The 23,807-nt window shown below is 44.6% G+C and overlaps 1 protein-coding gene across 1 annotated transcript in view; it reads left to right on the top strand.

Annotated features, from left to right (window-relative positions):
* LOC117057008 overlaps positions 1–23,807 on the top strand; it is an 89,373-nt gene that overhangs the window by 52,233 nt on the left and 13,333 nt on the right. The window contains exons 38-55 of the mRNA XM_033167723.1: positions 64–225; positions 2,184–2,540; positions 3,099–3,458; positions 4,453–4,587; positions 5,636–5,767; positions 6,438–6,587; positions 8,717–8,833; positions 10,711–10,884; positions 13,173–13,285; positions 13,745–13,826; positions 15,501–15,638; positions 15,792–15,954; positions 16,946–17,067; positions 17,835–17,975; positions 18,634–18,747; positions 19,746–19,874; positions 21,163–21,324; positions 22,928–23,083. Coding sequence (XP_033023614.1) covers positions 64–225; positions 2,184–2,540; positions 3,099–3,458; positions 4,453–4,587; positions 5,636–5,767; positions 6,438–6,587; positions 8,717–8,833; positions 10,711–10,884; positions 13,173–13,285; positions 13,745–13,826; positions 15,501–15,638; positions 15,792–15,954; positions 16,946–17,067; positions 17,835–17,975; positions 18,634–18,747; positions 19,746–19,874; positions 21,163–21,324; positions 22,928–23,083 — 2,907 coding nt within the window. The remainder of the gene's footprint in view (positions 1–63; positions 226–2,183; positions 2,541–3,098; positions 3,459–4,452; positions 4,588–5,635; positions 5,768–6,437; positions 6,588–8,716; positions 8,834–10,710; positions 10,885–13,172; positions 13,286–13,744; positions 13,827–15,500; positions 15,639–15,791; positions 15,955–16,945; positions 17,068–17,834; positions 17,976–18,633; positions 18,748–19,745; positions 19,875–21,162; positions 21,325–22,927; positions 23,084–23,807) is intronic.

Here is a 23,807-nt window from a genome sequence, read left to right as displayed (position 1 = left end):
AGTATGATTGCCCACTAAGATGTCTGGTCGTTCTCTGCACATCAGCCTTTTCCCTCTGGTTAGAATTTCAGCGAGAAGATGGCAATGAGAGTGACAGCCCAGGCTGGTGAAGAAGAACTCAAGATTGAATGGGAGAAGCAAGGCACCAAAAGCACTGCAGGGTTTTCCCTTTTTCTTTACCATGATGTGGGACTCTTGATTCACACCATTCCACCATTAGTACGGGTTAGTTGACCACATGGCTGGTCAGTTTTGTTTTTTTAAGTCTGCAAATGATAACAAAATAATGACTTCTTTTGCATTGTTTTGGCGCTTCCTTACATTGGAATGAATGTAAGCTTTGTAAATGGTTCTGTAAGCGATGTCACTTAGGTTGAATAGCAGGCAGCAAGACGAATAACAGTATTGGGTGGACACCGAAGTCAAGCGTTGTGAAATGTTCAGCTGCAGCAAAGAAAACGAACGTATCCCGTTGCTGCAATTATATTTCATTTTTAGCTTTGTGTGTGAGTGGGTGTGTTTACTAGGGATGGGCAGACCTGCCAATATCAGTTCTCTCAATTTCTTATTTTTCCAACCTTAAATTCCATTCTCCACATTTCTGTAGCAATTAGAGAATTTACTATTTTTTTTACTGATATTCTGCAGGTCCAGTGTGACGGAGAATCCACACCTCATCAGCTTTCTGGCCATTGTCACGGAGAGGTTGCAAATCACTCCCTGGAGGTATAAGGTTCATTCTCAAAGTTTGGTCAACAGCATTGCACTGTCTGGAGGCTCAGCTGCAGTAAAGAGAGTCTGAGCATTGGGGGTTGTTTAAGGCATGGAGATAAATATGAATTGAACGGCCTCTGGGTGCAGACTTTCAAGTATCTCTGCTCACTTAACATCCCAGGGAGTTTACAGGTTAAAACACTTGTCAATCCGCTGGGTAATAAGTGTATGACTGTGTTTAATCTCACCACAGATGGGTGCGGGGTTCATTCTGAATTAGAAGTGACAGCAAAACCCCTGTTAAAGTGGTATGGGGTTGTCTCCTTGGTGAACCCACACATCCCCAGTTTGATGCTCACAGCAGAGGTGAGAGGGGTCTACAATACAGATAAATGCATTTATGAAGGCAACGTGAGATCTTCAAGCAACCGAGGGCTCAGGCTGCTTAAGCTGAGAGCAAAATGCGAGGGCTCCTTCCTGGCTGCAGTGGAGTGGCACCCCAAAGTGTGGGGTTGCCCTAGAAGCCAAGGCAGCAGGAGGTTCTCTCTGGCAGTGACAGGTGAAACCCAGGAAATGTGCCTCATTTGTAAGCTAGACATGGAAAGCGGCCCAAATTCCTTCATCGCGAGCGGGCAACTCCTGCTGCAGAGCAGCCCGTCAGAGATCACTTGGTTGTGATTACATCACTGGGAGGAGCAGGAACAGAGAGGAGTGTCTGTGCCAAAAGAGGTGCAAAGCAGTGGGATTTGGCTGTTTGATGCATTTTCCGTAAGAGCCCAAATCAACTGCGCCGTGGATGGGAAGCCAATGCAAATGGTAGCGGTGGCTGCTTGGGGACCCAAACTGGAGCTGGATTGGCTGCTCAGCCACCGTGTCCCAGCATGGACTAATGCCAGCTTCCCGGCCAGGCACTGGCTACGTGGAGTCGCCCAGTTGGGGAACAGAGCGGACCTGAGCTTGGAACTGATGAGCGGGCTGTGTAGGCTTTCAGGCGTGGGATGGTTTGGAAGGAGGCCTGGCGCAGCATGGAGCCTCGCAGTTCACAGCCATTGCCCTCTTTCCAGGTGGAAAGAAGCATGTCCCAATCGCAAGGGCACCTGTTGCTTCTTCGGAGCTTCTGCTAGCCAGATCATGAAAGGCTTTTTTTTTTTTGCTGGGCCTCTTCATGTGTACTGCATACCTGCCTGTTCCATAGACGTCCCCCTCTCTATCCTCTACCCAGGCAAGCAAGAGGTGTGATCAGACTGCAAGGACACACTCCAGGCAGGCAAAATCACTTGGAATAGGAATTAACATCAGGGAGTGCTGCCTGGAGGGAGTTTCAAGGGCCGTATCAATGGGCATGGGGTGCCGGATTTCACCCCCGCTTTTAGAATGTGCATGGCAGAAGGCAGCAGCGCACCTTTCCAGATCAGCATGCCGCCCGCTGGTTGCAGTGAGCCGACAAGCCTCGTTCTTCTCTGTTTTAGGCACCGACGAGAGTTTTGCTCAGCGGATCGGTGGGGACTGTCAACTGCACAGCCGACGTGATTGGAGAGGTCGTTTCCAACGCCACCTTTGCTCAGTTCCGTATCCATGCTGCCTACAACCCTGAGCACAGTTTGGAAATCGGCCTCAGGCACGCCTGGCCTTACCTCAGCTCACTGGGTCTTGCCCAGGAGAACAGGATAAAAGCAGCTGCCGTGAAAGGGGACGAGTACAAAGGCCTTCTGGAAGCCACTCTTGGGAAATGCAAGTTAACAGGCAATGGAGAAGTGAATACAGAGGGTGAAGTCACAGCCGCAGAATGGAAAGTTATTCTTCTAAATAAATGTGGCCTTCTGGAGGTGATTATTTACCATCGCCAACCCAACTGATGGGTTGGAGCATATTTTCTAGAGTTGGGGTCACCAGCATGCGACCCCTGGTGCCCTTGAGGTCTTCCCTTGGTGCCCATGGGGTCTTTGACACCCACCCACACATACCCAGCTCAATCACTGTCCCTTTTGTCATGGGCTGTTGAGATTGGTTACCTCTTTCTCTCTTGAAAAGTACAGAGTTGAAAGAGGAAGTTGGAAGAGTTACACTCTTTCCCACTTCCTATTTCAGTTTTGTGTGCTTTTCAAGGCTCAGACTAATTCTTCCGGAGCCAACTCTTACCAGATCCCTTGGAAGAGGAAAGTGTTTGCATGCACGTACAGTTTCTCTCTTTCTCTTCTCCTGATTGTGTGGAAGGGGGAGCTGATCTGGGAGAGGGGCGAAAAGTGAGAGTGGCACCCACAGTACTCCCTCAAATATCCAGAAGTGCCCAGGGGCGTAAAAGGTTGACAACTTGTGCTCTGGAGAATAGATTCTACATAGGTTAAGACTAAACTGAGTTCTCCCCTGTCTTTTCTCTTTTCTAGAAAATGGATTTACCCCAGAAACTAGTCTCCAGGGGTTCGTTCCTCATGAACATCTACAATGTCAGTTTAGCAACACACTTCTGGTGTGATGGCAAAACAGCTGATGTGCAGCTGGAGGTGTCTTCTGTAGACAAATATACAGTGCAAGGATCGCTGGGTCACTCTTTCCCCTACCTCTACGATCTAGGGCTGCCTCCGGACAACTCACTCCACCTCTCCATGACAAATGGCTCCATCCTCAACGGACTTCTCTTGCTGCACAACGGAAAGTGCAAGCTTGAAGCACAAGGAGAAATCAGACCCCGAAACCAGACCGAATGGGCCCTAGAGATGAAAACAGATTGTACAGTTTTGCAGGTCGTACCTGGTTCCTTTCTGGTTCTAAAGCAAAACATAGCACTCTAGAAACTGACTTGATTATTTTTTTCAAATAATCAATCTGAGCTTAAAAAAAAGAGAGAGAGCTTTCTTACACCTAAAGGCAGACACTGCCATTCACTCAATGGCGCAAGTGTTGGTCTTTATTTACATTTATATTACAAATATTGCATTATGCCATCCCTGGAGAAGCACAGAGGATGGTGATGTGAGACAGGAGGTTGCCAGGGATGGCACCAGTCTGACCTCAGGCAGGAGCCACCTGCCTGCCTTATTACTTAACAACCAGTCTGGGGGTGGCTGTGCCTGTCATTGGCTTTGAAATGAAGCGAATACCATTATAAAGTTATAAATGGTGTATAAAAACCCAACTTACAGTGAACAATAAAAGGAAGAGGAGGAGGAAAAGTTCTTGCCTGTGTACAGATGCCAGCAGATTAAATCACATTTTGAATCTTGATTGATGGTTGTATTTTGGCCCATACATATGTGTGTGTGTGTGTGTGTGTGTGTGTATTTGTTGAAAGCATGAATTTGATAGATTTGGCTTTAAATGCAAATAGGATAAAATCTTTCTCCTAGCCCTAGCCACTTCTCTGATTAAACTTACCCCCCTTTAAAGCTGCAGCTTTTAAGTTCGTTTTTTTAAGAATCTCATTGCAGCAGCTCACCTTGCATAATCACTGTTAGATTAAAAAATACCTGTGAGAAATTTGGCCAGAGGGACAGAGTTACAATCTGTTGATCCCTGCATTTGAAATGAGATCATTTTTGTTCCTCAAGAGGTGGGTTTACAGGCTGTGAAATGTGTTTTGCATCTCACCGTTGACTGGATCCGTCCAGACAGATGGGCGCCACGGAGCGCCCTCACTTTGAAGTGAGGATCAAGTGCCAGGCAAAGGTCACTTTAGAAACCGAAGTGCCACATGGTCTGTCACCCCAAGAGGGATCCCAGAAGAAAACAAGCTGTTGGTAAATTGTGGGGAAACAGATCAGGCATGACATTAGCTTGGACCTTGAGTCAAACCCTTGTGAACTCCAAGCCAATTTGGCCTTTCATGCAGAAAACCAATTCCAACGGCAAAGATCAGTAGAGAACAAAGCAATACAGGTACTGCCTGCCATGGAAAAGGAGGTCTGCTTTTGACAAGATGCTCCATTTCATTATGATGCACACACAATGAAAAACAGAACAAACCCAAACCATAATCCCTAAAGATCTTTCTAAAGACGAGGAGGACATGTTGCCAGATTCCAAACCTGGAAGATCCAAATTAAGAGCCAGTGTGGTGTATTGGTTAAGAGCGGTAGACTTGTAATCTGGGGAACCGGGTTCGCGTCTCCGCTCCTCCACATGCAGCTGCTGGGTGACCTTGGGCTAGTCACACTTCTCTGAAGTCTCTCAGCCCCACTCACCTCACAGAGTGTTTGTTGTGGGGGAGGAAGGGAAAGGAGAATGTTAGCTGCTTTGAGACTCCTTTGGGTAGTGATAAAGTGGGATATCAAATCCAAACTCTTCTTCTTCTTAAGTCTTTTGCATGAATTTGGAAGCTGACTTATATGAGGTCAGCCTGTTTGTTCATCTTCTCCAGGACTGGCAGCAGTTCTCTGGGGTCCTAGGAAGAGGTCTTTCCCATGTCTTTCTGAGCTTTCTCCTAGCATTACCTGGAGATGCTGGAGATTGAACCTGAGACCTTCTGCATGCAAAGCAGATGCTCTGCCATTGAGCTGCTGTAACCTTTCCTTGGAACATAAGAAGCTGCCTTATATTGCCAGACCATTGGTCTATCTAGCTCTATACACTGACGGGGAGTTTCAGGGTTTCAGACAGGGGGTTCTCCCAACCCTACCTGGAGATGTCAAGGATTGGCGGTAGGGCCTTCTGCATGCAATGCAGATGCTCTTATCACTGAGCCATGGCTCTTTGCCCTCTTTAGAGAGGTGGAAGGCACAATCAATCCAGTGATGGCACAGTGCACAGTTCCATTTTGAATCGCTTGCACATAAATTCCATGCCGTTTGAGATTTAGGAGGAAGAGTAGTTGGCTTCCATCTTCTTGTGGAGTAAAACTCCATGAACCAGCTTCAGGCCATGGTTGAGACACTGTTAATAAACCCCCTTTTTATGAAGCTAACTTGAATATTTTATTTCATGGCAGGATCTTGGAGTCCCGATGAAAATAGATGGGTCAGGGCATGTTTTAATCAATAAAACGTACCTGGATTCTGAAGTATTGTTTACTGCAGGTGAAAATAGTTTACATGGATTCCTCGTTTTAAAAGCAGTGGCTGTAAGTAATCAAGTTAACATGTTAAGTGATTTTTTCCCCTATTTGCTGTACTTCCCCAGACACTTACTAAGCTCAAAAGGTGCAAGGCAAGAGCGGATGGAAGCGAACCAAAGACTCAGTTACATTAGTCAAAATACAATGTTATAAATGTGACACCAGAGCTGAAATCACAACTCAGTGATATTTTCAATTGTGAGCTTTACAATGGTTTTTTTCAGAATGTTTTCGGAGCGTTGGTTTTTTTAAACTGTGTAGATCCAGCCGAAGCTTTGGTGGGGATAGATCCATGGCTCATTTGCTTATCTGTGCGACGGCTTGTAGTTTGTTGAACAAGCCATGGTTAAAACAAACTATGTCTTAGCATCATGTGCAAGTGCAGCCAATGGGGAGCTACAGATGGTTACAAAAGGGCATCCCCAGTAGACTACACCCACCTGAAAGGAAGAGAGGGGAAAAAGAAACCTGGAAGGGAGAGGGAAATGGCATGGAATATCCTGGAAGGTGATATGGCTGGCAGGTTGGAACATGGAATGGGAGCCCTCCATGCTGCAACATTTTACTGCAGGCTTCCTGTGTCTCTTCAATGTGGCCAGTCCCATGCCCAGGACAGTAGGCAAATGGGATTTTCCCACACCCCTCACCTGATCTTCTTTGACACAATTTCTCACAGACCAGACAAGAGCTGCATGCGTTGCTGACCCATAATATCAAAAGCAGCCTTTGTTTGGGCATACCTGCCAGGACGGTAGTGGATTTAATTTCAGAAAAGAATGGCACCATTTGTAAGAGGTCGCTTCAGTTCAGCGTGGACGGCAAGCAGGTAACAGCACCTCCCTTTTTGTAGTGTATACCCTAATAATGTGTGCAATAATAATTAAAATTTATACACTGCCCTTCCTCCAAAGATCTTAGGGCAGCTCAGAAGATAAAAATACAGAATAAAAGCAAAAAATAAATAGTTTAAACAATAACAAAATAATAACACACCCTCCAAGCACGTTTAAAAGGCACTAAGAAAAAGTGTGCCTTAAAATGCATTTATTAGTGAAAACAACATATAAAAACCATTACAGTGGTACCTTGGTTCTCAAACTGAATCCGTTCCGGAATTCCGTTCCAAAACCAAAGGGTTCCAAAACCAAGGTGTGCTTTCCCATAGAAAGTAATGCAAAATGGATTAATCCATTCCACACTTTTAAAAACAACCCCTAAAACAGCAACTTAACATGAATTTTGCTATCTACTGAGACCATTGGATCCATAAAATGAAAGCAATAAACAATGTACTGCAGTCACACAATCAATCAGTAGCTGAACTGGGTTCCACACAGTCACAAAAACAAAAACAAAAAGAGCCACAAAAATGCAAAATAAATAGCAAAAACTGTCAGACCTCAGTGTAACACTCAAAACGGAAGTGTGGCACTCAAATCGGAAGCGTAACGCTCAAAAGGGAGCACGTTCGGGTTCTGGAAAAAGTTCGCAAACCGGAACACTTACTTCTGGGTTTGCAGTGTTTGGGTTCCAAGTTGTTTTCATACCAAGGCGTTTGAGAACCCAAGTACCACTGTATATCGGGGGAAATTGCTTAGGGGAAAATGTGGCTGGTATGCGAAAAAATTTGATAGGAAAATGTGCCTATTAAGAGAAATCTGCACTCAGGTGCTGACAAACGTTCATGAAGACTTCAAAAGAATTGCAAACTGATACAAACGTGTACAGAACTGAAGTGAAGACTGGGGAAGTGAGCAAGGGGGAGAAACTGAAACTGACACAACCTCCCATCCCAAACATCTATCCAGTCAGTTTTCATAGGTGGAATAGGACATGGGTCTTCAACCAGAGATCAGGAGCCACTGGTGGGTTGTGAGACCACACCAGGTGGGTTGCAGCAAAGCTGCTAACAGAGTGTTGGATTCCATCTCAGGGCTTATTCACACTCCCACTCTTTCCAGGTTTGGTCTGTGATTTAAAGCTCCGTGTCTGAGCGCCCTTTCCCCCCCTTCCTCTGGAGCTTTTGCCACAAAAAACGCGCTCTCTAAAGCTGAATCGGCAGCAAATGTTGGGTTTTCTGCAGATTGACATTTGCTCTGATTGAGCTTTAAAGGCCGCTTGGACAAGGAGCTTTAAATTGTGGGCAGCTGCTGGAAAAAGCTGAGGAAAGGTAATTGAGGAGAAGCCCTGAGGCTGACCAGACTAAAGGAACACTACATGCATGTCTGGACTAGGACATATTCTCCTGAGGCACTCGTTTTATCCATTTCCACCACAGCTGCAATGTGGCGGGAGAAAGGCACAAGGCTTTTTTTTTTTAATGAAATACATATATCTGGCCAACCACGGGCTCATGTCTTTTTCCTGCTGCATGGCAGGACTAGTTTTCATTTAGTAGTAAAACTGAGGAAACACTGCATATACTACTCTGTGGGCTCCCTGCTCCTGCCAACCTAGCAGTTCGAAAGCACGTCAAAGTGCAAGTAGATAAATAGGTACCGCTCCGGCGGGAAGGTAAACGGCGTTTCCGTGCGCTGCTCTTGGTTCACCAGAAGCGGCTTTGTCATGCTGGCCACATGACCCGGAAGCTGTACGCTGGCTCCCTTGGCTAATAAAGCAAGATGAGCACCGCAACCCTAGAGTCGGACACGACTGGACCTAATGGTCAGGGGTCCCTTTACCTTTTTTAGTGCACATTTATTAGCACTTTTAATTATCAATCACGTGTGAAAGTGGATCCCATGTTGCAGCTTGGTCCTCGGGTCTGGACTAATTGAAAACCACTAGAATAAGGAGGAGTATGTTAACTGGTCTTTTGCCTCAAGCAGCAAAATGTCTGAGGTTGGCCCCATTTCTCTTCTACCTGACTTCTAATTTCAGCAACAAGGTTTGTTCAAGGCATGCAACCCATATTTCTAATGCATTTCTCCCTCCCCCCTCTTTTTTTAAACCTAGATTGCAGAGGAACTGAGCTTTACACAGAAGTTGGACCACATCTCTCTTGACTACAGGCTCACACATAATCTAGAAACTTTGCAAGCACTGTGGATAGAAGACAGGATAGAGTTGCAGGTAGGGGTTTTGTTTGTTTGTGTATAGACATGCTTGTCCAGCACTTGTACAAAACAGGTCACATCCTCACCATTCAAAGAATCGTGGGAGCTGAAGTGGCTCTGAACTGTCGCTCTGTGAGGGGTAAACTACAGCTCCCAGACTTCTTTGGGGAAGCCTATCGCTTTAAATGTGCTGTACGTGTCTGGTGTGGATGTAACCTGACATCCTTTAAATCCGCTAAAATTGCAAAGAAACCAACAAACCACAGTGGGGTGGTGGAGTGGAGGTGGGGGTGGGTAAGAGAGAGAGAGAGAGAGAGAGAGAGAGAGAGAGAGAGAGAGAGAGAGAGGGAGATGTAAAACCTTCCATCCTTTTCTTTTTTATAATAGTTTTTATTTAAGGTACAAATGAATGTACCTCAACTGATCCATCGGTTAAGATCTTGAAATTTGCTGATGACACAACAGTTATTGGGCTTATCCAAGAGGACGATGAATCTGTGTATAGGAGGGAAGTAGACCATCTTGTTTCATGGTGCACCGAAAATAATTTGGTACTAAATACCCAAAAGACAGTAGAAATGGTAATTGATTTCAGAAGGCACTTTTCCGTTCTGCTACCACTTTCCATTCTTGGTAACATGGCTGTAGTAGTAGAGTCCTTTAAGTTCCTGGGCTCTATAATTTCTTATAACTTAAATTGGTCAAGCAACATCAATAGTATTATTAAAAAGGTCCACCAGAGGCTGTATTTCCTGCGTCAACTAAGGAAATTTAAATTGTCCCAGGAAGTGTTGATCCAATTCTACAGAGGCATCATTGAAACTGTTCTCTGTAATTCTATAACAGCTTGGTACGGTACAGCCTCCAAGAGAGACAAGAAAAGGCTCCAACGAGCTGTAAGAATTGCAGAAAGGGTAACTGGTGTTAGCTTGCCTTCAATAGAGACCATTTATGCTACCCGAGTTAGGAAGAGAGCAGAGAGAATTGTAGCAGATCCTTTACATCCCGGTCATCATCTGCTTGATTTACTTCCATCTGGACGTCGCTACAGGACTTCATATACAAAATCGGCCACGCACAAGAATAGTTTTTTCCCTTGTGCCATTAAATTGTTAAATTCATAGTTGTATAGCTTAAGGGGAGGTAAAATATGGGTGGGGTTTCTTTGCTTCTTTGTATTGTGAGAGGAACAGTGTCTGTATGTTTACATTGCAATGTAGCTGAAACAAATTCCAAGTATGTTGGAAAATGTACTTGGCCAATAATAAATTATTCCTATTCCTATTCCTATTTGGTTTTACAAATATAAAATCATAACAATTCAAATCACATATCCATATTTAGAGATTTCTCCAAATCTCTAGACTTCCCATCTTCCCTTCCATGGCTCCTATCGTACACCCTCCCAACTCCATATTATTTCATAATCCATATTTTGTATCTCTCCATATTGTCCATAATATTCACTACATTACAAGTGTTATTAAAATCCTGCTAATGTTTTCATCTGCTTACAGCGGTCTGCTAGGTAATTTATAATTTTTTCCCATTCATTGTTGAAGTTTTGGTCTTCTTGGTTCCTGAGCTTTCCAGTTAGTTTTGGCATTTCAGCATAGTCCAACAGCTTGGTTTGCCGTTCCTCTCTGGTAGGAACTTTGTCTTCTTTCCATCTCTGGGCTAGTAGCATCCAGATGGCTGTTGTCGCATACATGAAAAGTATTTTCTGTTCCTTTGGAATGTCGGTACCTACAATTCTGAATAAAAAAGCTTCTGGTGTTGTTGTTTTTTAAAATAAATGTTATTTTAAACTTTTTTCTTTCAATTCATTATATATCAAATGGGAAATGAAAACTCTCCATCCTTTTCATAACACGTATGATTTGTTCCATACAGGCTGTGGCTGGGCTGGTGGATGTTAAGAACTTGAGAGTGAAGATTCAGTATGGTTCATGCTGGTTAATTGTTAGAGGGCAAGTACAAGCGGTTGAAAGGAGGATCAATTTAACGGGGAACTTTAATCACAAATGGCCTTGGTTGCTACGCTCGTATATCCCAGAAACCATCCAGGTATGTGCAGGTCATTCTTGTTGTTCTTCATTTACCATATCTTTCTGTGTATAAAATGTTGTTTTTTGGCTTAAAAAAAAAATCACGAAAAAACAGAAAGACAGTCACGGGATATAATAACCAAGGAAAAAAGTATAAAATACTCAGCCGTGACAATCCCTAAAACGAGGTAAAGATGTGGTAAAGATATAACCCAAACTTAACTAAACAAAACTCCAAAAAATTGGGGTGAGGGCCCCTAAACAACTAAGTGGAATTAGACAAAAATATAAACAACTCAAATGAGGGTTTTTACCACATCTTTACCTCTTTTTAGGGATTGTCATGGCTGAGTATTTTATACTTTTTTCCTTGGTTAAAAAAAATCAGGCAAAATTTGGGGTCATCTTATACACAGATAATGAATGCAGTGGCTGGTGGGCATCGCCCAGTGGGTGATTGTCCCCAAAAAAAGAAAAGCTTAACAACTCAAGAAGTACTGATTTCTTAATTTTAGGTTTAAAAAACCGGGTCCACTTATACAAGGTAAAATGGACTGATAAGTCCACAACAGCATTATGAGTTCAGAGCTAAACTGAAAGACAATTTCACTAATCAGACACTTCCTTTTCATTGCTGGAGCTAAACATTTCATGATATTTGAGTTGCTTCTAAGGCACGTATCTCTCTTAGGTGACCATGTCCTTTGAAGTTAATACCACTCAAGAGAGGTGGATCCAGACCGTGAGTGGACAAACGCTTATTACCTATACCTCTAACTCCATCCATGTGAAGCAGCAACGCAACACCTTTTGCTGCGGTCTGCATAATGTTACGACGGCGATAACATCCGGATACCCTGCAGCAATCAATTTGACCTTCTTCCTACAGAAACTAGGTACAGTCAATGTTGCTCATGTGCTGCAGCTTTTCTCAGCCTTGGTTTCCCCCGATGTTATTGGACTACAACTCCCATCATCCCCAGCCAGCAGGAGCGGTGGCAAGGGATGATGGGGTGTTGTGGTCCAAAAACACCGGGGGAACCAAGGCTTGGAGAAAGCTCCTGATCCTTTCCTTTGAGTTACCTGCGGTCACAGTGACATCAGGTGATTGACAGGTGCCCATTTCAAAGCAGCTTGCAGACACGTGCGGGAGCCAATGGGCCACACCCTGTTCTAAAAAAAATAAAATTGGGCCCTAGAAATTCTCGAAAAAGAAGCACGTTGTGTAGCCTTAAGCCATACACTGGACAATGGTGGTGGAAATTTTTTCGTTTTGTTGTATTTCAGAAAACAAAGCCAGAGCAGCATTTCAGGGGCTATTTAATAACGAAAGTGTGGCTGTCACTGTGGATGTCCTCACTAGCTTTGAATGGCGTGGCCCTTTGGAACTCACAGCAGAAGTAAAACATTCCTTAGGTTACCTGAAGCATCACGGTCTCCCTTTCAGCCTTAAGGTATTTTATATTTATTCAACGAAATTAATTTACTGCTCAGTTGTAAACAGAACCTCTAGGTGGTTTACCAGAAATAAAACAAACAATCCCCTATAACGGGAAGTTCTTGTTTTCTGATGTTTCATTTTGTTTTATATGTGCTGGGAAGCTGCCCAGAGTGTCTGGGGAATCCCAGCCAGATGGGCAGGGTATAAATAATAAAATTATTGTTATTAATTAATTAATTAATTAATTTTTGTTGTTTTATTTTGGGGTTGTTGTGTTTCAGGAAATAAACTATCCTCCCAACCTAAGGCACTTAATCTCAAAGTAGTCAGTCAAACAGTATACACTAAACAGCAAAAAAGAAGAAGAACCTAACAACATTAAAATATTACAGCAACAACATCAAATAAGGGTGTTTTCAGATGGGGCCTTGATATTGCCAATAGGCCATTGGCAACAGGGTTTGTTTGTTTGTTTGTTTGTTTAACAAATAAATCTGGATTAAATGGTGTCACATAAATTGGACATCGTGAGGAATACAGGAGTTCTGCGCATCCCAGAAAGCTGCGCACACATGCTTGATTTCTGTGATCATGGCGGGTCAAAGAAAGCTGGAATACTGAAATCACTGTGATGTCGGATTGAGATGCCCTTCCTCCAGGCCATCATAGGTTTGTGAGAGAGAGCAACATCAGCACAGGGTGTGCCACAGGATGTTGGCCAGGCTGAATTTCTGAAACAGTCATCAGTGTGAAATGGTACAAACATTAAAGAGTAACAAGACCTTACAGTGCTTCTGTTAGATTCCACGTGAATACATCCATGTGTTGTTGTCTTTTCTCTTCTCTTCTCCTGCTTATTCCTTCAGCTAACGTTCCTCGAGATCCTTTCTGAAAACAAGACAGAAGCATCCCTGAAGCTGGCTTGTGACCCAAACCTGAATCTCTTCTTTGTTTTCAGGGCTAGAAATAAGTTGCGAAGGTAAGAAGAGGTTGGCCTTGGCGTTTTACTCAGAGTAGGACCACTGAAATTAATGGACTTTGGTTGCTCCTGTGGGTCTATTCTGAGTTGGACTAGCGTTGGCTATAATCCAATGAAGTCCACCGTTCTTTGACTACCCAAAATGGTGGGTTGCTGGCACTTACTGAGATAGAGAGGTTAGATGATGTCTGTTATTTATTAAGCATTCATTCGGATTAGTTTGTGGAGAGGTTAGACGATGTTGCATCGAGCAAGTGTTATCCCACACTTTCCAGTGTATTTTCCTGTACTTTCCTTATCACACAAGGGTAAGGGGGAAAGCAACAGGTTTGTTGCACAAGAGCACCAAGCCAGCTGTATTTGCAAACCCTGAATTTGCTGGTTGAATCCCACCTGGTTGTGGTGACAGCCAAGAAGCACCTTCAGAGTGATCCCTTAACACAGAGCTTTCTCCTCCAGTGAAGAATTGCATATCAGATGTCTCCAGAACCTGCCATTTCTCCTTCAGTATTTCCCCAGCACGGCTGAAGTTTCCTCAAAGGTAATTGCTCCAGTTAAGTCTCGTCCACCACAGATTTTGCTAACTGCATCTTACTGCAACTTACATTAGGAAAGGAATTGGGGGAAGAAGAAGAGAAGAAGAAGAGTTTGGATTTGATATCCCGCTTTATCACTACCCTAAGGAGTCTCAAAGCGGCTAACATTCTCCTTTCCCTTCCTCCCCCACAACAAACACTCTGTGAGGTGAGTGGGGCTGAGAGACTTCAGAGAAGTGTGACTAGCCCAAGGTCACCCAGCAGCTGCAGGTGGAGGAGCGGAGACACGAACCCGGTTCACCAGATTACTAGTCTACTGCTCTTAACCACTACACCACACTGGGGAGAGGAAACCCGCTGATATCACCATGTTGTTAATTCAAATCTATGGTGTGATCACATTTGGAATGCTTTGTTGCCTCACCCCAATATTATAGAGTTGGACGAGGTTCAGAAAAGGGCAGCCAAAATGACCAAGACGATTGAACTACTGCCATGTGAAGAAAAGTTTCAGAATTTGCAACATTTTAGTTTAGAGAAAAGGAGACATGATAGAGGTTTATACAATTATGAATGGTATGGAAACAGGGGATAGATATTTTTTTTTCTCCCTCCCTCAAAACACTAGAACCTTTGGGCATCCAATGAAGCTAAATGTGTGAAGATTCAAGTCAGGCAAGAGAAAGTCCTTCACATGACACATGGTCCAAACTAAGGGTCTCACTCTCAGAGAAGGCAGTGATAGCCACCAGCTTGGATGGCTTTGAACGAGGATTAGAGAAGGCTGACATTAGCCATGATGAATATGTTCTGCTGCCACTGTCAGAGCCATTACGCCTCTGAATGCCAGTTGTGGGGAACTGCAGGTGGGCAGAGTGTTGCTGCTCTCAGGTAAAACTTTCAGGCTTCCCACAGGCATGTGGTCAGCAGCTTTGAGAAAAGGATGCTGGACTAGATGGGCCATTGGCCTGATCCAGTAGGCTTGTCTTTAAGTTCTCAGAGTGATGGCCAGGGCCTGATCATATAACACAGGCATGTCCAACAGGTAGATCGTGATCTACCGGTAGATCACTAGACTTCTGTGGTAGATCACTGGCAGATCGCTGGCTCCCCCCAAAGAAGCTCAACATTTTGCCCTGCACCCCAAAGAAACAGGGCATTCCTCCCCAAAAAAAGCCCTACAACTTTGACCTGAACCCCTAAAAATGGGCCTTCCTTCTTCCTAAAAAAAAGCCCCCAAAGGGGGTAGATCACCACCCGTTTTTAAATCTGTGAGTAGATCACAGTCTCTTGGGAGTTGGCCATCCCTGATATAACAGATGATGCTGTCCTGTGCCTGCTATAAAGGAAAATGAAATAAAGGATTGGGGTTCTCCTGGGGACCTGTGAGTGGCAGCAAAGGGTGTGTGTGTGTGTGTGTGTGTGTGTGTAAGACTTTGGTCTTTCAAATTTCAGCAGTGCCCTGTCCGAGGCCAAAATTCAACAATGTCCCATCCGTCTCTCACCTTCCGTTCTGCACTCGTACTATGCCATAGTTGGAGAGCCCTGCAGTGCCACGTCACGCCCCAGCTCAGCACCCAGTGAAGGGGAACCAGTCGCACTGCCCTAAAAGAAATACATTGAGGGGAGGGCAAAGTCTTTTGCTGTTGCTGTTTAAATATCCTCTGTAATTCCTTTAGATAAATTATTCTACCAAAGAAGCAGAAGGAAAAATTTCCATCCAGATGGAAAAGAAGGATTTCCTTGTTTTGACAAAGTTAGCATTTACTGGGAGGAACCACACACAAGTCCTTGAACTGATGCACAGTGTACCCCAGGTTGGTGGGACCACTTTTTAACATGTATTTTAATCCATGCAAACAAGGCATTGAGGAGGTGGCGAATAACCACTTTGAGGGTGTACAACTCAGAAGTCTTGGCATAACAAAGGATGTCGTGTTGCTCCTCTCTCCTTTTTTCCCCCATTTCAGTTAGCAATCATTCCAAGGCGACTTGTTCTCACAACAGCGTACCAAAAAAGCAAGAGAACCCAAGCTTTGAGATGTGTTGCATTATGGGATGGCAAAGAAGCAAAACTCGCAGGAAGCTACACTGGAGTCTTCCCAAAGATATATGGAGGTCATGAAGTACAGGGTAGGTTTCTATAAAACTCTGGGGCAAGCAGTGATAGAAGGGAAATGGCAAAGCTCAGTGAGAGAGCACTTGGTTAAAAGTATCCAAGTGGAATGGTGGTTCGATGAAATGGCAAAGATGACATGTTTAATTACGGAAAAATCATTGTTGATATTTAGTAAAGATTGGAAACTCTTTATGGGCTTTTTGCGTGAAAAAGAAAAAGACCTTGTGATATTTGGGTTTGAGGACTGAAGAAAATATTGGTTTTTAGAAAGTAAAATAGTTGGGTGTTACCTCAGAGTGGATGTTTTGAATAATTTTCTACCTATAGCTGACAGATGACGAATCAAAGGTTCTCTTTTCTTTCTCTCTCTTTTTTTGCTTTTCTCTTTCCTTCCTTTTATCTTCTCCCCTTTTTGGTTTGTGTTTTCATTTAGATTAGGTTTTTTCTAATCTTTGATCATCTAAAAAGATATTGGGTATTTGATATTAAACTTTGTATTATATATTTTTAAAAACTTTAATAAAAATCTATTGGGGGGAAGTATCCAGGTTACAGGTGAAGAGAAAGAAAGATGAGAAAGTCAAGTGACTTGCTCTGTTCTAGGGCAGGGGGCCATAGCAGTGGTAGAGCATCTGCCTTGCACCCAAAAGGTCCCAGGTTCAATACCCGACATCTCCAGATACATTCCTAATTGAAAGAAAAGCCTATGTTCAGAGAGACCTTTTCAAATCCAGCATCATTGGCCTCAATTCAATAGGTAGATACTGTGAATGTTCAACTTTCCCATCACGTATTTCCTGGACAGGTAAGAGTATGAAAATGACGCAGAAGTCATTCAAAGTTCTGCCCGCAAATGAACTTAATTCACATTCAGTTCACCTGGCCATTATGGGGACTGCTTTAAGGTGCGGTTCGGAGATTTTTGAACTTCCTTAAATCCAACTGGTTTGTTCCAAGCACTGGGCGCCGTGTCTAATAGGAAACGTGGCTTGTTTTCCATTTCAGTGGAGATCTGCCATCCTCTCTCGATCCCTTTTCCTCAGCACTCCACGCTCCGCTTGCATGTGGAGCACTCTGGACGTAGCCACAGAGACAACGTCGTCATTGGTTGGGACGCAAAGGAACAGGTAACAGAAAGGAGACTTAGCTTTTCCATTCATGCAACGCTACACCCTTAGACCCTGCTCTGGGAAGCTATTGGCTCATCAGTTATGGCCACCAACACGCCAAGTTCAGACAACATGGAAACACAGAATGCAGGTTTCTCATCCAGAAGATCTCCCATGCACATTCTCCAATATCACCGGTTAAAACAGGGTTGAGGAACGTTTTCCAACCCGAGGGCCACCTACCTGTCTAGACAACCTTCTGGGGGGCCACATGCTGTTGGTGGGTGGGGCCAGAAGCAAAAATAGACAGAGCAAGGAATGTATAAATATTGCCCCTTGTACAATAGAGCAGCTTCTCCAAGGATTCTTGCACCCCTCTCTCTTCTCCATCCAGCAAACAAGGGACATGATCATAGTTCCTTTGTACACATACCTGGCTCCTTCCCTTTGGTTGAGGGCGGGGCAAGGCTTAGTAATCTCTTGCTGTTTCCACTATATAGCTTTAAACAGCCTTTCTGGCCTCATAAGGCCTTCTCCTGTCTAAACCTCCCAAAACTTCAACAATACAAAATTAGTTAACTTTTCTGTTTGTTTGTAAATCTAGACAATTTTGTGTTTTATGTTGCGATCTTCGGATGAAGGGTGGTATACTATTATTTATAATAATATAACAAACAATCAACAATCAACAACAACAACAACAAAACAACAATAATAATAATAATAATAGGAGAGATTACTATTGCCACCACTTGTTTAACCTCTATTTCTGATTATGGCAACAGGTCGCTGTGTCTTCTTCTCTCAAGTTTGGAAAAGAGCGTGTCTATTACAACGCTGCTGTGGCTCACCCTTTTAACTTCACCATGAATCACGTGGAGGTTAGATCTCTCACTGAAAGCAGAAGAGGCACCTACAACCAGCAGGTAAATTGACCGGATGGATCACGCAAAGAATTAACAGTGTGATCCTATAGATAACTATCCAAAAATAAGTCCTGTTGTGGAAACTGGATATCAGAGCGCAGCTGTATGGGGGTTTATTTTTTCCAATTGAACTGGGTTGTGTAAAGTGAGGGTGGGGAACATGTGGCCCTCCGAATCTTGCTGAATTACAACTCCCATAATCGCTGACTATCAGCCATGCTAGCTTGGGTAGACAGGAGGTTTTACAGGTTCCCATCCCTGCGACAAGGGCTGGCACATGCATTACACTTAACTTTAAACCATGGCTTCCATATCCTGGGCTTGTTTGGAAGCTGCCAACCATAGTTTCCCACATAATGGAAAGGTATAGTTAGTTATGGCTTCCTGGCTTGTTTTCCCACTTGTGCAAAGAGATGTTATTTGCAAGCGAATGAAGCTTGTTCATTCCTGGGTATGATCATATGAACACAGCCTGTCTTTCTATCCTGCTGTTTTCCATGCCATCAAAGCAGCTTACATCCATTTCTCTAAATGCTAATCACTTTGTCCCTTAGGGGCTCATAACCCTAGGGTGTGCTTCCCCCCTTTCAAGTGAATATTGCTCTTGCCACGCTGCTCTGTCTCAAACTTATTTCAGCATTTCTTTTTCTGACATTAGGTGTGGCTGGCTTGGGACGATGGGCAACCCGCCCACTTGAAATTTACATTTGGAGACAAGTCCCAGACCAACACCACACTTTGGGATGCTTGTATCACAGCTTCCTTTAGCCAGGTACAAATGCTTTTATTGGCATTTTCAGTTAATATTTTAGACCAGAGGTTGGCAACCTCCGACCCATGGGCTGGATGCGGCCCACAAAGACCGTTTTACCAGCCCATGAGCCACCCGCTCACCAAGCCACCCACTTGGCAAGTTTCCTGCGCACCACACTAAATCGGCTCGGCGCAGCGCAGTGAGGGGACTCACTGAGTGGTGCTGGAAATTGCGTCTGCGCATGCCCAGATGCCCAAAAACGCTTCTGTGCAGTCGCGGTTTTCGGCATCTGGGCATGCGCAGAAGCGATTTCCAGTGTCACAGACATGCACAGACGCGATTTCCGTCGTCGCGCTGCGCATGTCTGGCCCACGGACAAGCTCCATGGGAATGATCCGGCCCATGGCCGGAAAACCTTGCCGAGCCCTGTTTTAGGCAGTCTGTGGCAAACCGCTTAGAGGTCCTTTGTTCTAGAAAGTGGAATGTGCATTTTTTGGTTATACAGTGGAACCTCGGATTATGTACCGTCCTCCTTTCGAACGCTTTGGGTAACGAGCTCCGCTAACCCGGGAGTAGATGCTCCTGGTTGCGAACTTTGCCCCAGGATGCGAGCGGAAGTCGTGCGGCGGTGGCGCAGCGGAAGTGGCGAAAGCGCGCCTCATGTTAAGAATGGTTTCTGGTTAAGAACGGACCTCCGGAACGAATTAAGTTCTTAACCAGAGATACCACTGTATAAAAGACTGTATTGCATCACTGCAGCTTTGTCCACCCAAAGTGAACATACAGCGTTGGAAGCTGCCTTATACCCCTGTTCACCATTGGTTCATCTAGCTCAGTGTTGTCTACACTGACTGGCAGCAGCTCTCCAGAGTTTCAGGGAGACGTATCTCTCAGTGCCACCTGGAGGGGCCAGGGATTGAACCTGGGATCTTCTGCAGGCAAACACATGCCCTGCCACTGAACCACACATCTTCTCCAAAGTAATAACCAATGTTTTTCATTCATAATTTCTACAGCTTCAGAATGTTCTAAGCCTTGCAAGTCTCCAGGCCTGCGGGTCCCTAGAGCAGACGGCAGCCTTGTTGAGTCAGCACTTTGACCTGAAGTGGGATGGCAAAAAAATTGTGCAGAATCTGACATACGAGGTGGAATCTTCATTATTCTGTTGCATGAAATTGAGTATTGTTTTGGGGGGACAGAGGGCGGAGAGGTGTGGAGAACTCCCTGGTCCTGAATGGGATAACTGTGCCCCTGAAGGACCAGGTGTGCAGACTGAGAGTCATTTTGGACTCACAGCTGTCCATGGAGGCGCAGGTCAATTCTGTGTCCAAGGCAGCTGTCTACCAGCTGCATCTGGTATGCAGACTGAGACCCCTACCTGCCCATGGACTGTCTCGCCAGAGTGGTGCATGCTCTAGTTATCTCCCGCTTGGATTACTGCAATGCGCTCTACATGGGACTACCTTTGAAGGTGACTAGGAAACTACAATTACCGGTAATCCAGAATGCGGTGGCTAGACTGGTGACTGGGGGTGGCCGCCGAGACCATATAACACTGGTCCTGAAAGACCTACATTGACACCCAGTATGTTCCTGAGCACAATTCAAAGTGTTGGTGTTGACCTTTAAAGCCCTAAACAGCCTCGGCCCAGTATACCTGAAGAAGCGTCTCCACCCCCATTGTTCAGCCCAGACACTGAGGTCCAGCTCCGAGGGCCTTCTGGCGGTTCCCTCCCTGTGAGAAGTGAGGTTACAGGGAAGCAGGCAGAGGGCCTTCTTGGTAGTGGCCCTGTGGAACACCCTCCCATCAGATGTCAAGGAAATAAACAATTATCTGAGTTTTAGAAGATATCTGAAGGCAACCCTGTTTAGGGAAGTTTTTAATGTTTGATGTTTTATTGTGTTTTTAATATTCTTTTGGGAGCTGCCCAGATGGGCAGGGAATGAATGAATGAATGAATGAATGAATAATATTGCATCACTTGGGGAAAATTGCTTTCATGAACAAGGCTGGGGTAGGACAGGATTTGCTTTTCGACATATTTCATGGCCCTTGAGCCTGTTCTGCTATTTATTTATTTATTTATTTATTTATGTTCTGATGGTGCTAAATGTTTTCCATAAGATCCATAGGCTTGTGCCCATGGCTTCTGCCAAATAATCCTGGGAGCTGGCGCTTCCCCCTCACAGAGCTAAAATTCTCAGCACCCTCAACAAACTACAGCTCCCAGGATTCCTTGGGAGAAGCCATTTGCTTCAGATGTGTGGTGCGGATCTGCCTCAATTGGCTGGTATGTGACTGAACCCCACCCCAAAACAGCGACAGTCTTAGGAGCCAACTTGAGAGTAGTACTCATCAGTGACTGCAGACATCAGAAACGCAGGTGCATTTTGAGCTCCTGTTCTATTTTCCCTTTTTTTTAAAAAATGCAGAAAAGCAAGTCATGGCACCTGGATAAAATTCAAGTGGAAGCCGTTTTGGAAAACATCTTTTCGACTCCATGTTCCAGTCAGCATATCTTGGGGGAAATTGAAACGGACTACTCAGCTTGGCTTCGTCATTTTGCGAGCCTCAGAATCTGTGATCTCCCGGAGGTAAGTGATGCGTTGCCATTGCTCTCAGATACAAACAGGGCAAGCCTATGCCTGCCTCCTCAGAACGAAGCCCCACTGAAATGAACGGGTTACAGGTGGGTAGCCGTGTTGGTCTGCCATAGTTGAAACAAAATAGAAAATTCTTTCCAGTAGCACCTTAGAGACCAACTGAGTTTGTTCTTGGTATGAGCTTTCGTGTGCATGCACACTTCTTCAGATACACTGAAACAGAAGTCACCAGATCCTTAAATATAGTGAGGGAGTGGGGAGGGGTATTACTCAAAAGGGTGGTGGGAATGGGTGGTCAGCTGATAGGTGTGGAAAACCTGTTGACGACTCTTAACAGCTGCAATTAGTCTTGCAGGGAAAGGCAAGGGGTGAGATGGCTAAAGATAGCTTTGTTATGTATAATGAGATAAGAATCCAATGTCTTTGTTCAGATCAGGTTTCTCCATGGTTTTAAGTTTGGTGATTAGTTGCAATTCAGCCACTTCTCTTTCCAGTCTATTTCTGAAATTTCTTTGTATTAAGACAGCTACTTTGAGATCTTTTATAGAATGTCCTGGGAGATTGAAGTGTTCTCCTACTGGTTTCTCTGTCTTGTGATTTCTGATATCAGATTTATGTCCATTTATCCTTTGGCGTAGGGTTTGGCCTGTTTGTCCAATATAGAGAGCAGAAGGGCACTGTTGGCATTTGATTGCATACACAATGTTGGAAGATGAGCAATTAAATAGTCCTGAGATGGTGTGTTTGATGTTGTTGGGACCAGTGATGGTGTTGTCCGGGTTTATGTGGCAGCAAAGTTGGCATCTGGGTTTATTGCAGGCTCTGGTACCAGTGTCCATGTTGAGTCCTGTTGTATTATTGTGGGTGAGGAGCTGTTTGAGATTGGGTGGCTGTCTGTAGGCGATGAAGGGTCTTCCTCCCTTCTGAACGAACATGCATAGGACTTCACCGACATGTTCATGCCTCTGCTTTGCAGAGAACAGCCCTCTCTCAATCTGAAAGCATCCTGTGTTATTAGAGGGGCAATCAGGTCCAAGTCCAGCTTAAAAGATAAAGAATCCCAGAATCATAGAGTTGGAAGGGACCCACGAGGGTCATCTATATGCCAACCCCTCTGCAGGGCAGGAATCTTTTGCACAGCATGGGGCTCAAACTCAGGACCTTGAGATTAAAAGCCTCATGGTCTACCAACTGAGCTATCTGCCTAAGAAGGGAAGGCAAGAGGGTCTTGAAGTTGCCCATCAAACATGCAGCAGGGTCAGCAGCTGGCTGAGCAAGCAGGCACACACTGCACCGGGTCCCTGTCTTTCCCACTGCATGGGAATCATTGTGTCTCATGTTCCATTCCAGCTATAGTCATTATTTCTAAACTGGCATCTATACATAACAATTACCATATGCAATTTTTATGCAAACCTTTTGCGGGGTGCATTTCCTCTTTGGGGGCACCCTGTCTGTCAAAACTTGGAAGCAGTATCAAAGAGGTATCATTCCTACCCACGGTGACACACGCCTATTTCTCTCTCCCCCCCCCCCCCCGCCTTTTACTTTACTCTGATTGTCTCTGGTAATTCTATCCACTCTATTTTCCTAGGCAATTGCACTCTCTGGGAAACACCAGCTAAACAAGGGAGGTTTTCTCTGGCGATCAGAAGGCAAACTCAGCCTTGCTGGTGGCGAGGGGTCCATCACGGCTGCCTTAAGAAATCGTAGCACAGCTGAAGAGAAGAGCTATTCGACAGAGTTTTCAGTGAGTTGTGGGGCAGGGGAGCCTTTATTCATTCATTCGTTTATTTGTATAATATGTGACTTGGGCCCAGGCTACCTGAGATATCATATCTCCTTATACAAACCTGCCTGGGTGCTAAGACCCTCCTGGGAGCAACTTCTCTCAGGCCTGTTGACATCAGAGCCAAGGTTGTTGGTGGCGACGCCAAAGGAAGCCTTTTCTGTGGCTGCTCCCATATTGTGGAATTCCCTCCCAAGAGACGTTAGGCTGGCTCCTTCTTTGCTATCTCCTGCTATTTCCTGTTTAGGCAGGCCTTCAGAAACTAAGGCACAGACCATGCCCATCATTGGACTCCTGTCAGGGCAAATTGTGTCTTAGTTGTAGGACTGCCACACATCTGGGAATCAGGCTCCCTTTTTGGGGAACATCTCCCAACTCAAGCTCAACAACTTCAACACCCAGCCCCATAAAAAAAACCCAAAAAACTCAACTGAAGCAAGGCAAATTTCAACTTTGTCCGGATTTTCACTTTTGGCAACCCTTGTAGGCATTAAATATACTGCAATGTACTTTAATTATTGTTCTTAACTAATTTGTTCTTATTATTCTGTCTTTTATTATGGACGTTTTTTAATGTTGCAAGCCGCCTTGAATCCCAGCTTCGGAGAAAGGAGGAATAGAAATATATTAAATGAATAAATAATGCTTTTCTTTATTGGGAATAAGCCCCGGGTGGTCTCAGGTC

This window comes from Lacerta agilis, chromosome 13 (genome assembly GCF_009819535.1).
Source record: "Lacerta agilis isolate rLacAgi1 chromosome 13, rLacAgi1.pri, whole genome shotgun sequence".
Taxonomy (NCBI): domain Eukaryota; kingdom Metazoa; phylum Chordata; class Lepidosauria; order Squamata; family Lacertidae; genus Lacerta; species Lacerta agilis.
Note: the sequence above shows the minus strand (reverse complement) of the source record. Positions and strands in the feature narration are given on the sequence as shown.